Source organism: Thalia democratica, chromosome 8 (genome assembly GCF_965202585.1).
Source record: "Thalia democratica chromosome 8, ktThaDemo2.hap1.1, whole genome shotgun sequence".
Lineage (NCBI taxonomy): Eukaryota > Metazoa > Chordata > Thaliacea > Salpida > Salpidae > Thalia > Thalia democratica.
In genome coordinates, this window is record NC_139172.1 from 55797172 (window position 1) to 55814468 (window position 17297).

General features: G+C 23.1%; 1 protein-coding gene across 1 annotated transcript in view; it reads right to left on the minus strand.

Annotated features, from left to right (window-relative positions):
* LOC145843324 (dedicator of cytokinesis protein 7-like) overlaps nt 1-17297 on the minus strand; it is a 105016-nt gene that overhangs the window by 29861 nt on the left and 57858 nt on the right. The window contains exons 24-28 of the mRNA XM_082950786.1: nt 5483-5596; nt 3206-3375; nt 2729-2833; nt 2112-2238; nt 1474-1692 (exon numbers count right to left, since the gene is read on the minus strand). Coding sequence (XP_082806912.1) covers nt 1474-1692; nt 2112-2238; nt 2729-2833; nt 3206-3375; nt 5483-5596 — 735 coding nt within the window. The remainder of the gene's footprint in view (nt 1-1473; nt 1693-2111; nt 2239-2728; nt 2834-3205; nt 3376-5482; nt 5597-17297) is intronic.

Below are 17297 nucleotides of genomic sequence, written 5' to 3' on the forward strand. Positions count from 1 at the left end.
ATATTATATAACTTCATTGAAATAACAATTTCAACGTTTTTGTTATCCACAAACATTTATTAATTAAACAAATTAAATATTAATTCACACATGTTTATTTATCAAACCTGTAAATCTTTCTTTGTAAATTCGCCTTCCTCCTAATTATTTATATTTAATTATTTATATCCATGTTTATTTTTTATCACACATATTAGTTGTTAATTGTGCATTGGTTAAGTGCATCAATAAAGATAACAAGTTGTTAGGACATTAATAAAAAAATTATAAGTAGTTTATGATGGTAGTAATAGATATTTCAAGTAATTTTTATATAAATATACTTATTATACTGTATCATAAATCAATAACTTAATAAGAACAAACTTATAATCATAAATGCATATTATACCATGGAAAATATCACAACTAAATTTGTTGAAACATTTTTAAAAAGTAAACCTAATTTTTAATCAATAACTTATTTTATATTAGTTAAACAATATGACTTCAACAACTTACTTAAATATTATATACTTTTTAAACATTTTTTATATCTATTTTTACCATTATAAACTACTTATAAATTTTTTATTAATGTCCTAACAACTTGTTATCTTTATTGTTGCACTTAACCAATGGTTTTTTAATATAAATAATGCCTTAGTTTTTAATAACATTAACTACTTCCAACCAAAAACAAATTTTGAAAAGTGCTAATATAAGAAAGTTTAAAGTTTGCATATTTGTTCAAGCCCTGATAGTTACTATACGCTGTGTGCACATTTTAAATTTTTTTCAAAAAACTTCAATTACAAGATTTACAATATTTTTTTCCTTTCTAACAAAGCAATTAATACTACTACAAACTCTTTAACTAGAATTTTTGTTTTAACTTACTATTTTCCTTAATACTTTGAAATAATTTCCAAAACATACAAACCTGTAACTTGTCTTAACTTATTTTCTTGAAATTGAACTGTAGGATTCTCACTCATTTAACTATGGTACATAACTAAAAATTCTAATATACATAACATCTTCCCACTTGTAATTTTTGCCAGATATTTTTTTCTTGAACCTTAATAGCGGGATTCACACATATAAACTATCACTTACTAAACAAACAACTCATTTCATACCAGTACATATTTGCATACATCAAATTTATTAACCTGCAACTTTTTCTTATTTTCTTCTCATGAACCAAAATTCTCACTATTTACTTATACTCACTAAATATTTAAAACCATATACAAATCATCTCTAATATTAGTTACTATTCAAATACAAAATTAAATAACCTGAAGTTTTTTCTTGATTTTCTTTTCCTGAACCTGATTAGTGGGATTCTCACTAAAAAACTTTTAGATAAACTAACAACTAAAAACTTACCTAAAATTTATTTTTTTTAAATTTTTTTCCCCTTGAACTCGATTAGTAGAGTTCTCGCTAATTATAATTCATATTTAACGTAACAAAACATTTACTTACTTGCAGTTTTTTCTTGATTTTCTTCTCTTGAACCTGATTAGTGGGGTTCTCGCTGTTTCCAATCATCTGAAGTACGTTGTCCATATTCCTCTGGTCGACCAAACTGTGTCCTGGTGATTTCTTCTCTCCCTCCATAGGTTGGTTACTGTACATCACTGGCAAGGCTTGAAGGACAATTGATAACAGTGGGTAGTATAATCGAACTACACTTTGCTTAGCCTGTAGAGAAATATAATTACATATTTATTTTGAAGTACAATTGATAATAGTTGGTAGTATAATCAAACCACTGATTGCTTGGCCTGAGAATATATATTTTATTAGTTTTCTAATAAATTAGCTTGTATGCATCTTTATGTTTGTTTTGAAATACAATTGTTTTTCCTGACTGTTTTTCGTGGAGTACAAAGTGCATTGATAGTTTTATGTAGTACAGATTATGTATAAATATATGTTTAACTATTTGTAATGAGTTGAAATTTGTTAGCTTAAATTACATTTGATAAGATAGGGTAGTACAGCAATTGTTTTGTCTGTAAAACAAATATTTTGGTTTTATTTTTCTTGATAAATAATATTTTAATTTAACTATAATTTACAAGAAGGGTTATTAAAAACTAAAATCAAACTAAACAAACTTCTGTAGATGAAATGATATCAGGGTCTTGGTCGTGTTTAATTAGCAGCATTTTGAGAGTTTCAATCGAATAAGAATTCATCTCAATCGCGTTTGAGTGGTTTTGATCTATTAGTTCTATAGACCTCCTGTAAGTAATACAAGAATTAATAAATAAAAATATCTATTAATTTATATAATTGAAATGGTGTTTGAGTGATTTTGATCTACTAGTTAAATTGATCTCCTACTAATATAAAAATTATTAAAAACAAATATATAGTAATTTAAACAACTGAAATGGTGTTTCAGTGATTTTAATCTACTAATTCAATTGATCTCCTACTAATTATAACAGTAAGACTAATAAAAAAATTGAAAAACCTCCAAATAATTTTGATCTACTAACTCAATGGAGCGTCTGTTATAGTAATAAATAATGCTAAAAACAAAAAAACTTAAAGAATTAATTTTCAAGATCAATAATTTAGTAATACACTGATCATAAAACATTTTGAGTTTGATAAAGACAAAAAGGTGCAGTTAAATCAGAATACAATTTTCTCACTTTAATCATGTACTATAATAAATGCTAATTTTATAATAGTTAATACAAACTAATATTTAATTGTAACTTACTTGATATCGCTCAGTAGTAGCCCAACAAAATAATGTTGTTTTTGAAAATTTTCAGTCAATTCGTATTTGTTGTTGGCTTTCGTAAAAGTTGTTGCTGACGTCAAACTGAAAAATATAAATAATAAAATAAAAAAGAAATTCTTTTAAGTGTAAAACAGCTTCAATGCAGAAACTATTAACACTTGTAAAATGCAAATGTTAATATTCAGTAGTCTTTAAAGTTAATCAAAATAAACATTCTTCATTGTCTATAGAAATTAATATTTCTATTTTAAACTTTTAAAACAAAAACAAATAACTTTTAAAATTATTTAAAAATAACGGAAAAAGCTGATTATGCTCGGTGTTTAATTTAATAAAAAAAGTAATTAAATGTATCAAATACTACAGTAAACATATTATGTAATTGATAAACTATACATGAATATAAAAAAAGTAGTATATATAACTAAAATATTTATTAAATTAAAAACCAACGTTGACAATCCGCTGATGACGCTCAACGTGGGGCTGGGAGTCTTGTGTGACGTCATAGGCAGGTTTATTGTGACGTAATGCGGGTGTGACGTCACCACTCGCGTGAAATGGACTCGCAACAGCGGAAGGTTTTGGGGAGGAGATTGGTACGATGATAACTTGTCGTTTGTCTGCATTTAAGTTTTTAAATAATTTTTTTATCCATTTATTTATTGTTAACTCTGCTGAAGAATTATATTTTAATTACTAAATAGTTTTTATTAATTTATTTAATTTTAACATTAGGAGGTTTTTATTTTTGGTGGGGGGGGGCGATTGGAAAGAAGATAGTTTGTCGTTTGTCTGTGAAAATATAAAAATAATTATAAAAATAGTAGTTAATATAAATTAGTTAATATGAATATTAATAAAAAGATTTAATAAACATGTTTTTTTTTTTTACTATTAATTTTTCTATTTATAAGGTTTTGTTGAGGCGATTGGTATGACGATAGTTTGTCTGGAGAAAAAAAGTTATAAATAATTGCGTACGTAATAATAATCAAAAAAAAAATTAACATGAATACTGACAAGTATATTTAATAAATAAGTATTTTTTATATTTACAAACTTTTTTATAAGGTTTTGGGAAGTGCTTGGAATGATGATAATTATTAGTTAGTCTGATAACAGTTTATATATAAATATTAATATTTTCATTGATTATTTAAATTTTTATGTATTTGAGTTTTTTAGGTCGGTGATTAATATCATTGAAGTTTGTCGTTTTAATGTGGAGAGTAATTACATCTTAAATGGAATATTAACTCTAAAAGTTGATTTAAAACTGTGAGGGTTTAACTTGAATATTTGCTTGTATGAAACGAACTTTTTATTTTATTCTTAATATTTTTAATTGTTTTGTTTAAAATAATGACGGTGGGTTATTTGTCTTAAAAAAGTTTGATGTTTTTGAATAAATGCTTTTAAATACTATTAAATTTGTTTAAAGAACAAAATTAGTAAGAGAGAGAGTTTCTTAGTTTACCTGGTTTAGAAAACTAAACTTTTTTGAATATCATACATAAATTTACTAATTTACAAATATGGTTTTGAAAAACTTTTTTACGTTTTATAATTATTTTTTTATGCGTAATAATACATAATAAAATTTTAAAATAAATTAATTTAGGTTGTATTAGTATCATTGTAATACATAAGTATATAAACTGTTAACGTAATAAATTTACAAACAATTGGCGATATTTAAAAACTAACTGTTATTTATTATTTTGAACATACGATTAAAAAAAAGCAGAAAATTCTAAAACTAGTTAAATATTCAGTGAAGTTAAAAAAGTTTTTCGTATTAACAAAAAAAAACATAATAATTTGAAATTTGATTTGAATTTTCACTGATTAAATTCCAGAAAATTAAATGAAATGACCTTTTATAATTAATTCAAATATCACGTACTTGAATAAAAATATTACTTTTAATCGTTTTTAACGCCTTAGATACGTGTGAAACTTATATTTCAATATAATTTTTTTTTTAATTATAAAGTAAGAAAAAAACATATGAAATAGAAACATAAAAATAATTTTGTTACAATATGTAAATTTTTGCAGTGTTTTCAAATTTTGAATTTGTAATGTAAACAAATCTACTTCAAATAAACAAAACATTTCAACTTAAATGAACAAATATAATTATTTTTGGATTCGCTTTTCGTCCTAAAATTAAACCATAAAGTTTTTTATTTACTAACAGTTTTACATTATCCAACATTGAAAAAAAAATCTTAAACAACTACAATTTAAATTTTACTTAAAACAAATCAAATGGACTTTCGTACTACCTGAAGAAAGTTATACAAAAAATATTTTTTTTTTAAATTAAATCATTATAATATTATTGTAAGCTTACATTGAGTAGATTAGTAAATGACTTTTGCAACACAATATCTGTTTAAACTTGATTGAAACTTTTAATTAGGCAATACAAAAATTTTCGATCAAATGTAAAAATTAAAGAACTTATTTCGGAGCTATAATCACAACTATAAAGTTTTAATTGCTTTTAAACAAACATAACATGTTAAAAAGGCAATCCTACATTGAATATAATTAATGTTCAACTTAAAATTAAAAACTTATTTACATTTTTTTCGAAGTATACATAAGGTGTTTTAACATTAAGAAAAACATTAAACAGTAAACTATATAATAAAAATTATTAACTGTTTTAAAAAGGTTATTCATAAGTTTGTAATAAAACATTAAAAACAAACTTACTTGTTGATAGTGTAAATGAATCAGTTTCAATACAAAACTTCGGCTTAACAAGTCCATTAAATCAGACAAGAAAAACGCAAATGAATTGTTTAACTTTCGTGTATATTCCTGTTCCTACAAAAATATGTTAATTTAGTTAAATCCAAACTTAAATTGCTGTAAACTGTATATACAAAGCGTGTAATTAAATCTCTAATTTGTAACATAAAAATATTAAAAAATTTACAAGTTTTTTCTAAACCTATATTTATTCGTGACAATAAAGTATATGAAAGCAATAAGTTTTTGGAATATTTCTAGCTGTACAAACTGAATTTTAGAAACTTTAATTTCAAGGAAATTATTAAGGATATCTGCTTAAGTAATCTTTTTAATAAAAAATATTGTAAATTTTTACAGCTTAAAAGTGAAAATTAACTTATGACGTCACCAAAAGCTTGAGAGCGTCTTTTGAATCGAGATAAAAAACTAATATAAATTTAAAATATCGAATTCAAGTTGTTCTTACAGTTTTGTGAAACTTGTGCGCACTCACGGGATTATAAAATGTGGTCAAAATTTAAGCTTTCGAGTTTTTAAGATTTCAAAGCGGGAATTACGTAAGTTCAGAATGCAACTCGAATCGAATTAAGAACTCAGTAGAAATTACGGTAAACTTTATTTTCAGTAAACTACAAGTTCTAAATTAAAATTGAAAAAAAAAACTTTATCTTTATATGAGTATCCATTTTTTATAAAAAAGTTGTAAAATTAAAGCTGCCCACTTTTACTTATTAAAAATACAAAATATTTTATGTTTTTAATATACGTATCTAACTTCAGTTAAATTTTTTTGATGATAAAAGGTAAATAGAAGTAATATTTTTTTTTATATTTCAAATCTACATACAGAAACTAATTTAAAATAAAATATTAATTTATACAACAGCATTATAAAAGCAGTTCAGAAACACCAAAATCAAATTTCTTATAAAAAAAAAACAGCAAGTACCAAAAACAATAAACATTAAAAATAATGTAACAAAAAACATTTAAAAGCAATATCATATTAAAGTTGTAAACTTTTAACACTTAAGTCAACTAAAATTAAAACAGTTTAACAATAAAGTATATAATTAATATATTTATACAAACACAGTATTTTACATACTGTTCAAAAATTAAAGTATCAATGCAATTTGTATTATGAGCCGGCTATTTATTAAAATATAGTTTATTTGCAAACTTTTACGATATTTGACGAAACAAATGTAGTTACGTCATTACTAGCTTTTGAACCATTTCAATATTCTAAATTTCGATCGTTTACTTTCAAGTTTACAGTTTAAATCATTATTATTTTAGTACATCCAAACTAGTTCTTTTATATTTTTGTTCTTAACAAAACAAGAATATATAAAATAACTAATAAACATAAAAGCAACATTAAGTTTATATAAAGTAGATTAGAAGTATGTTGTAACTTGAAAATGCCTTACATTTATTTTGCAACAAAAAGGTGAAAAAAAAAATATTACGATATTATATATTTCAGACTTGTGCTTTCAAGTTAAAAGTTTCATTTATTTTCCATCAAATAAATATTTTATAAGCGAATTAACTTTATGATTTCTTTGTGCAAAATTAAGTAAATTAACAAAAATAAAAAATATGTAATAAACTAGTTTAATGTGTATAAATATTATAAATGAGTAGGTTGTAACTTAAATAAATCTTACAAAACTTTTAAGTGTAAAGAAGGGAAGTTTAGTGAAAACCCCTATTAAGATTGTTTTGAAAATTATGCTTAACAGTAAAATATTTGTAAAAATGCTAACCAGTTACTTTACTTATGTTTTGTTAGTAAAAACATTTTTAATTTATGTTAAATTTTTATTACATAATGTATTTATTCTTTACTTAATATTAAAATATGTATAGTTCACAGTAACAATAAATATTTTCAGTAAGTTTAATAAAAATGTGTTTAAAATGTACGTAAATATTATATATATGTAAGATTTATCAAAGACTTTATTTAAAATATCACAACATCTTGACTATATATGCTTAAAATACAAAGTCGTTAACCGAACAAAATTCAACTAGTACTAAATCAGATTTCGTTTGAACTACTTTAAAGAAAATGTACATACTATAAAACATGTAAATTGTAAGTAGTTACAAACTAAGCCTTAATTTTGAATATAAATGTTCTTTGTATACTTAAGAAATAATTTAATAACAGCAAATACTGTTATAAATATTTGATATTGTAAAACCTTTTTCAAAATTCACTTAGAATAGTACTTCAGTGATCTAAACTTTGATTAAAATTAAAACAAATATGAAAAAAACATTGCTTTCAAAATTATATTTGATAAAAAGATGAACAAACAGTTATATCGCAGTTGTTCTAAACTGTATAAATATTTCCATAAATGTCAACATAGTTTTGGCACAAATTGCAAGCATTCAAATAGTGAAATTTCAATGATTTTAAACTAAGAAAAATTACCCGACGAGAGCTTTTGAAAAGATTTTTTTTGTTTTTCACTTGCTCTTAATATTTGTAAACGTTGAACTAACTCATATATAAGTACAAAACTAAACACATATTTCTATTAAACTTTGTTATTTTAATGAGTCTTGATGTTCAGATAAATTAGTGTAACCCATATCTAAGTGCAAACTAAAACATATATTTCTATTTAAGTTTTTTTTAATGAGTTTTAATGATTGTACCAAACAATTTAATTTAATTATAAGTACAAAACTACATACAATAAGGTACTAAAAAAATTTAAATCTTAATTTTGTTGGTTTTTCATGGTTATTTTTTGTTTTATTTTTAATAAAGTCTCTCAAAACTATACAAGAACTTTTTGACTATAAAAATGTTTTTTCACAGAATTTTTGTAAAATACTTAATTTTAAGCTACCTTTTATTTATACTTATGAGTAAAAGTGTTTATATATTTATTATATAACTCAAAATAGCAAAAATAAAAATTTCAAATTGAAACCTAATCAAAAACAAATCTTAATTCAAACTAAGATCCACCTACAACTAGTTAATTTTTATTTAAAATTGATATAAATATTTTGTTTAAAAAATGAAGTTAAAACATGATTTGTTAATAACAAAGTATAAACATTTTTTAATCAACAGTTAGTGTATGACAAAAAAACATCAGTAGAAAAATTTAGTTATTAATTAAAAAGTATGTTCAAAACTATAAATATAATAATTATCAGTAAACAAAGTAAAACTTTTCACAATTAAAATATTTCAGTATAAAGCTAAACAAACATATATAATGTTAAAGTATTGCATACATTTATAAAAATTATGCAGTTGTAAGAAAACGTATTGATGTGAAAGAATATCATAAAATATTTTTGTAAATTTAGTTTTATATAAGCCTTAATATAGCTTCAAAAATAACTCGTACTATTATAAAATTTGCGCAGTTAAGAAAAAATTATTTTGTTCTTAAATTTATATTATTTGCAATTTTAACGATTATAAAATACCTAACGTCAGTATTTAGTTTTGAGAGGAAAAAGATTTTTTTTATTTTCAGTTTAGTTTTTAACTTTTTTAGCTTCGAGCTTTATAGCAAAAATAAGCTTATGCTTAATTGTAAACAAATGATAAACAATAAATATATAAACTTTTTACAATAAAAACAATCATACAACACATATATCAACCATACTTTTCAATTCATGACAAGTTATTTATGAAGAAAAATTGTATAAATACACATAGCTCATGTGGTTTTAATATAAGTAATAAAACATAATAAAAATTTAATGTTTTTTGTTGTACCAGCCTTAATTAGGGTGCAAACATGACGAACAGAAGCAATTAAGTTCAGCATGGACCGCTGATACTACAAATTATGTGAAAATTTATTTTGCCCAATTCTTGCAATTTTAACGATAATAAAATCGTGACGTAAGTGTGCAGTCGTGAGCGCAAGAAGATTTATAAATATTTTCCTTCCAAGATTGTTTTCTTTTTTAAAAACCATTAACTTAACAATTAGGTAACTAATTAAAAGACTGATATGGCTGAGAAAGTTTAAACTTGATAAAATTGATATGTGCTTTTAATTTGCGAAATAAATAAACTAAAATTATTTTGCAGTATTAAAGACTCTTTGCTAAATTTTTCAATACATTTAGTTTTTATTTATGAAAAGTATGTATGTGTTTTATATTTTTATAGTTAGTTAAAAAGATTTTTTTATAGCTTCTTTTAAGTTTATTAGTTTTTAACAGATTTTTTCACCAAACTCAAAAAAGTTTCACAATAGATCATTTGATGTTTAATTAAATCAACCAACTAAAAAATAACTTAAGTTAGGAAAACAAAGTTAGATAATTTTATTAGGCTAACTTTTTTAGATTGAATAAAAAGCTTACACAAAATAAAAATAGCTAATCTTTAATTTTACCATTAAAACATTTCAGTAATGTAAATATTTTAAACAAAATTTCAATAAACTCAATATAAAAACTCAATATTATTTTTTAAATCTGTATAATAGTAACTTCATTACTAAAACAATTAAATTACAGAATTACATCAATAATTGTATAACTAAAACTTTAAATATCTTTATTAATCACAGATTTTAAAATATCAGATAACAAATATACTACACTATGCATATTCAACCGGTATAGTTGAGATAATTCTTAAAAAGTAGCTTAATAAACATTTATTTTAATGCAGTTGATAACCAACTGCTCTAAATAATTAAAAGCACCTAGAACTCGATCACGAACAATTATTTAAACTTTAAACTTTAATTATCCTTTTAAAAATTCCGATTTTAAGTAATAACACCCGTGTTACGTCAGTCAAAACTTAACATTTACAGCGACTCTAGTTTGAACTTTTACTCGGTTTAGTCATTATATTATTTATACTAGTCTATTTTAATACAAAATAGTTCTTCCAATGTTAAAGTTGAAGTATTTACTGATATAAAATTATCGCTAAAAAAATTGTATCTATGTTTATTTGCAAAATGATGGCCTGTCATAAGATGGTAATCTAAACTTCGTACTTGAGTTAATTAATGATTTTGACACTAAAATTTTGAAACTAAACATAAATGATTTAAAAAAAAAGACACTAAAGTACTTTTAATTTTGCACCTTTGAACGTTAAAGTTCAGGTATGTGTTTCCAAAAAATTATCGTGGCTTGAATGATTTAAATCTTTAAATCTTAACAGAAACAAATCTTATCACAGTTGCTAACCGACTGCACAAATAATTCCCGCTACGAAGTAGAAGCAGTTAATCATACTATTCGACTTTCCAAATTAATTTGATCTAAAACATTTACAATTTCGATGTTGGAACAGTCATACTACGTCAGCGAAAACTTTACAGCGCTTCTAAATAGAACTTTTATTCGCTTTAGTGTTTAACTTATATAAGTACTTAATCATTTAATAGTTGTTTAGTACACTCAGAAAAATCATATCTTGGTAAGTATATATTTTTATAGCTTTTAATTTTTATATTTAACTTTTTTTCAGTAAAAAATTTAAAGTTTTTTAGCATTATAAACTTAAATTTTGAGTCAGGCTTAAACAGTTTAAGTTGGATAAAAATAAAATTAAGTATTAAAGCCAGATAACTTTTAAGTTAAAACATTTTACTAATGAATTAGCGAAATTGTTAGAATAAACCTGATGGTATTTAGTCGAACTTTCATAGTTTATCGAGCACAAAAATAATTCATTATTTCAAATATTTTCAGTACAAATATTAAACTTGAAATATTATAAAACTTACAATTAATAAATGAAAGACAAAACAGATAACAAAAAACAAACATAAAATATCAAGCAATTGTTAACCGTACATACTAGATAAAATACTTAATACTAAAGTTAACTAAACACAGTTCTTTTTAGAATGAAAAAAAATTGACAAAATTCAACGCTATTATTGGGTATGGACAAACACAAAAAACATTTTATAGTACTAAGTTGAGCCTTACAACCTTATCCAAATAGTACATTTAACTAAAACATGACTGTTTAGGATGGTCTACAAACTACACTTCAAATTTATTACAGTAGTTAATTTACTGTGCAAATATGGTTTGTTTCTAGCTTTTACACTGGTAACTCAAGCGTTGAACCATAGCAATTTATTTTCAATATATAATTGAAATTATTGCGATTTTCACTACAAAAACGATATGTGACGTCAATATGCAAAATTAAGCACATTTCAAAATTTTACAATCAAATAATCTATTTTAAAGTTTTTTTTTACTTAACACCCTATTTCAAAGTTTTTTTTTGACTTTAATAACTACTTAACAAGCAAATACTTTCTATGTAAATTGTTGTTTCGGAAAACTAATTAAAAAAACAATCAAAAATTTGCAACAAATAAGCCTTTTAATAGTTGTTACAAACTTAGTAAACAACTTTAGAAGTAATCACATAACTTGTAATAAAAATCTATATATAAATATTTTGTCTAGAAAATAATATGTTTACAGACTTTTATAAAATCTTTGAAACATCAGAACCTTGCAACAGCCAGGACTAATAAATGGTAAAAATACTAAGTCATAAAACAAACTTGAAAAACACCATAGAACTTGTAAATATTATTTCATTTTATCAATAATGTTCTTGATTTTTTTATTATGATTATTAATTTATTATGAACTGTTGATTTTTTTAAGGAAACATACTAATATATTAAATTTAAACCTCAAGTAGCTATATTTGAAGTTTTCAAACTACTTAAGCAAAGCATTTAGAAAAATAAGCTTAATATCATATTGAAAATATTAAGGAATTAATATTTACAAAAACAACAACAATAAGTGCACATCCAAATTTATTTTACTTATTCTACAATATATAATGATTTATTACTTTTTTTTTGCTAATAGTCAAATACAGTTGTTTACAAGCAGCACAATTAAATCACAAAACTGTTTGACATATTTAACTTTCTTTTTTTTGGCAGTTTTATTTATTTACAAAAAAATACTACCTCAGAATGGGAATGAAATTGTGACGTCAGTACAAGATTGAGAGCACAACAACTTTTTTTTCTTTAATCTGCTCGATTAGGTCTTAATATTTTAAATTTATTTCGCATTTAATTAAAAATAAACTGACAACAAATAAAACTTACAAACGAAATGTTTCAACTTTTGCAGAATGGCTAACATTTAGACCAACCCTTAGAATTGATTTTTGTCAGATAGAACAATTTAAAGCTACAAACAAATGTAATAACAAAAATTATTTTGTAAAATTATGCAAAACTTTAGTAACATGTTTGATCACATTTATTGTTATCTGTATAAATATAAAACCATGTTCAATTTTATATAAATTCTAGTCAAAAATTTCATTTTTTTTTGAAAGAAAAAAAATATTTTTTATAGAAAAGCAAAATTTTATTTGGTTAGTTTAATTTTAAATTACAATTTGATGTGTGATACAGTTATAAACTTTACAAAAACTATGCAAAAATCTAAAGACAGAAAGAACATACAGCTTCATAATATATACTTATAAATTAAATACAAAAGCTTTTATCAACTTTAAAACGAGATTAAATCGTGACGTCACTAAGAATTTAACAGAGCATTTTAAAATTATTTTTCAAGTTAGAAATATAACACATATATATACAAATCTATCAAACAATAGATAACTGATATAGAATTATAAGTTTAAAAAAATTACAACTTTTACAAAAACTGCTCATTTAATAATAATTTAGTAATATTAAGTTCAACCCTTATAGCTTTTCAAACCATGTCAAATTCTAATTATTTGATTCAAAATACTTAACTAAAGTGTTATTTTACAGATGAAAGTATACATATAAGTCTATGTCAAAAAACTTTATTTCAGTTAGTAAAATTTTATAATACATACTACAAATTGCGTATATCAGGGTTCGTGCGCGAATTTTTTTTATTTAGCCTGACTGAGGCCAATTTAGCCTGACATTTTTTCAAAGTAAGGAAAATCCTGTTTGGAAGTCATTTTAGGTATTGGGGGTCTTGATTAATACTATTGTAGTCTCCGACTTCAACCAGCTTTATCTCAAAAATATTTTGAGCTTTAAAAATCTGCAAAAAGCAACTCATAGCTTAGTTACAACTCAACAAAACAAGACTAAGTTGTGAAAAAGGCAATTTACCCCCCCCCATGCACTTAACATAACAAATTCCGTGATAAGTTTTAAAATAAGTGCTATATTTAATGTATTAATAGTGTAAAAATTCAATATATATTACTAAACGCAATTGTTCAATTTAATTAAGCACTAAGTAAAAACATTATAAGAAGAAGATTTATAATAAAACGACGTGCATTGTCGTGTTTAATTTAAATGAAACGCTTACACGAGTATTAAAGTAAGTATAAAATGTTTATTATAGTATTTTGAATAATACTTAAAATTTATAAATAATTATAAATCATAAAATCTAAATAAATACACTGAATGTTGATGTCATATCAGATTTAAAAAGCTGACACTTAAATTAAAACAAAACTTTCAATATTTTGTTCTTCTAAAGAAAAATTAATTGTACCTAAAATTTGTACTCCCACAAAACTTAGTACTTATATATTTAAGCTAAGTTTTAGTGTTGTGAATGTGTCTAATAACTTTAAACAAACAGTAAAATATATGAATAAACTGCTAAGAGTTTTAATTAGTTAACTGCAATATTTAGTATAAAGCCTTTAAATTAGAAATTAAAACAGTTCAACAAACTAAGCTCTAAAAAACACAGCTGATGTAAACAAATTCAAACAAACAGCTAGTTGTTGAACTAAACTGTATTGTTTAAACTGCATTTTTTTATGAATTTTCATAGTTATGAAGTATGTAATCTACTCTATACAAAATAATGAAGATTCTTAAATTTTAAAAATATTCAACAAAAGCTTTTAAGCATTTATTTTTACAATTACTGACTGATTTTGTCTTTAATAACTAAATCTTTATTTAGAAATAAATTCACACCTCAATTTGATCTTAAAAATATTTATCATCTTTTTTTTTATCTAAATTTTCAAGTATTTGAACTGAGAAAAACTAACATTCTCAAAAAAACAAAAAAAAACTGATTTAGCCTGAATTTTTCAACTTTTTTCAAAAAAACTGATTTAGCCTGACTTAGCCTGATTTAGCCTGACGCGCACGAACCCTGATATATACTAAAGTAAACAGTTTGTAAAAACAGTTTAAATTAAAATATGTTGAACAGAGTTCTGAGAAGTTAATATGGAACGAACTTTCATTTATAAAATAAAAATCTTAAAGGGTTGTTACAGTAGATGCAAAAATAAAAAATAAAAAAGTCTAATATCAAAATAAACAGCGTATAAATAAAATTCTATTTTTGAAATTTTTGTTAATGAGTCATATTTTTCACAATATTTGTCAATTAAGTAATAAAACAAATGCTTATTGATAACAACTTCATGAGATGAAAGTAAAAAACAAATTAACAGTTGCCCTAACAATACTAGTATTTATTTTCATTTAGCGCTCATCAGTTAAAATTTGCCAACAACTAACCTGAAAAGAAACTAGATTTATCACAAAACTTTTTTGTATTAATTTTAACCTACAACAAATTTTAAATGGTCTTTCCAACAACAAGGTTGTTGGTTAAAAATTTAAAAGAAAAATTGTAAAATTTTTACAGCTCTGCAAAACACCTGTGACACAACTACAAGCTTTTACAGCGCATAAAAAATTCAATGTTTTTAAGTTTTAATTTTATATTTTTGTTATTTAAACGTTCAATTGCTTTAATACTTTTGTAACATTTTTATTGGACCATCATTTACTAAATATTTAAGTCTAGTTGTTTTCTTTTTGAAGTATTTATAAAAGACGTATAAAATAAGTAACCATTTAAAATATTTGTTTTAAATTAAAATAACTAAAACTTTACAATAAATAAAAATTAATAACTAAAAAATGTTTAATTTTTCCTTTAAGCCATAAAAATTTATTGGCAAATGTAATAAACATAAATTTTCATTAATTTCATTAAATTAAAGGTTCATTAACAAAATGTTTCAATTTTAAATGTTAAAAATATAACAATGAAGCAATTGGTATGAGTAATATAATAAAAAATATTTTTAAAAATCAAGCTTTTGAATAAGAGTATTACTTTTCTTATGAAAATAGACACAAGTTACAATTCCTATGAGGAAAGAATATTTGAAATGTATTTAAAATATCAAAGTTTAAAACTGTTACTAAAGTTGCCAAAACATTATTCAGCTTATTCTACAAGAGAAAATGTTTGATACAGTTGTTTACAAACTGTACAAAATGCAAAAACCACAATGGCAGTCTAATTCTACGCTGTGGTATCTGCTAAATATAAACAAAAAAAATTTCAACTTAAAAGCGAATACAAACTTGTGACGTAATTACGAGTTTAAGAGAGTGTTGAGAATTACAACTTTGTAAATTTTGTTGTATTTTAATTAATTTCAAGCTCTAATTGTAACATACACAATAAGAAAAAAACTTAACTAATAAATAAATATAATACAACTAGGTGATATATTTTAGTTGACAATATTTTCAATTTTTTTTAAATAAATATATACCATATTAAAATTTAATTATTTTATTCAAAGCACCAAAGTGGTTTTTCATACTTAATAAAATACGTCTATAGCAAAAACGCTTTATTTTGAATAGCAAAATTTAAAAACTTTTCTAATTGCATATATTCTGAAATAAATACTTACAAAAATAAACCACATTAAAATATATAAAATAGTTCTGAATTATCAATGTACAACCATTTTTGTTATTAAAAATAAATAACTTCTTTAATAAGTTGTTATATTAAACTAAGGACTAACTTGATGACTACAATTAAATCAAACAACATGTGTTTAATAAATAGAAAACTTTGTTAAAAATAATAATTAAACTTTTTTAGTTCTTGTGAATAGAATGCTTAATCTTGTATATATTTTTTAAATATAAACTAAAAGTTTTTACTAAGTTTATTTCTTTACATACAGGGTTGCCACTCGTTTTTTCAAAAAATTTTCCAGGTTTCCTAAATTTCTTCCAGGATTTTAAAAGTAAACATTTTTGGTCTATTTTCAGTTTTAAGTTAATTTCTATGTAAGAAACTGTGTTAAATAGTACAAAAATATTTAAATGATGCTGTAAAGTTACTTTAAATGTATTTTTTAATAAAAAAAATTTGATGATGACAAAAAAATCTTATTTATATGATGGATTTTTTGTGTTACATTGAAATTTTAGTACTAAAAATGTTATAATTATCAAAAATTCCAGGTTTTTCAAGGTTTTTTGATCAAAACTCCCGGTTTTTCCAGGTTTTTTCCAAAATTTCTCAAATTCAATGTTTTTCCAGGTTATTTTTGCCTAAATTGTCAAATTCCAGGTTTTTCAAGGTTTTTCCAGGTTTCCAGGTAAAGTGGCAACCCTGTACATACGTGTTTCACGTTTGCAAGATGTTAATTAATAAAAAAACTAAAATATGTCACTAGATATTTACCATATAGATATATAGTATAAATTCACCAAAGACGGAATAAAGTCGTTTAAATTAAAATGTACGTCCTAATGCCAATTAATGAAATTTCACGCTAAAAAACAATACACGATTCTCCATAAATGGTTTTATACTAAAAATATTAAAAAGTACAATAATATTTTACTAAAAATAGTTTCAACCAGCACTCATAGGTTAAATACCAACAGTGCTATATAGATATTTTATAAAATATTTTTATTTT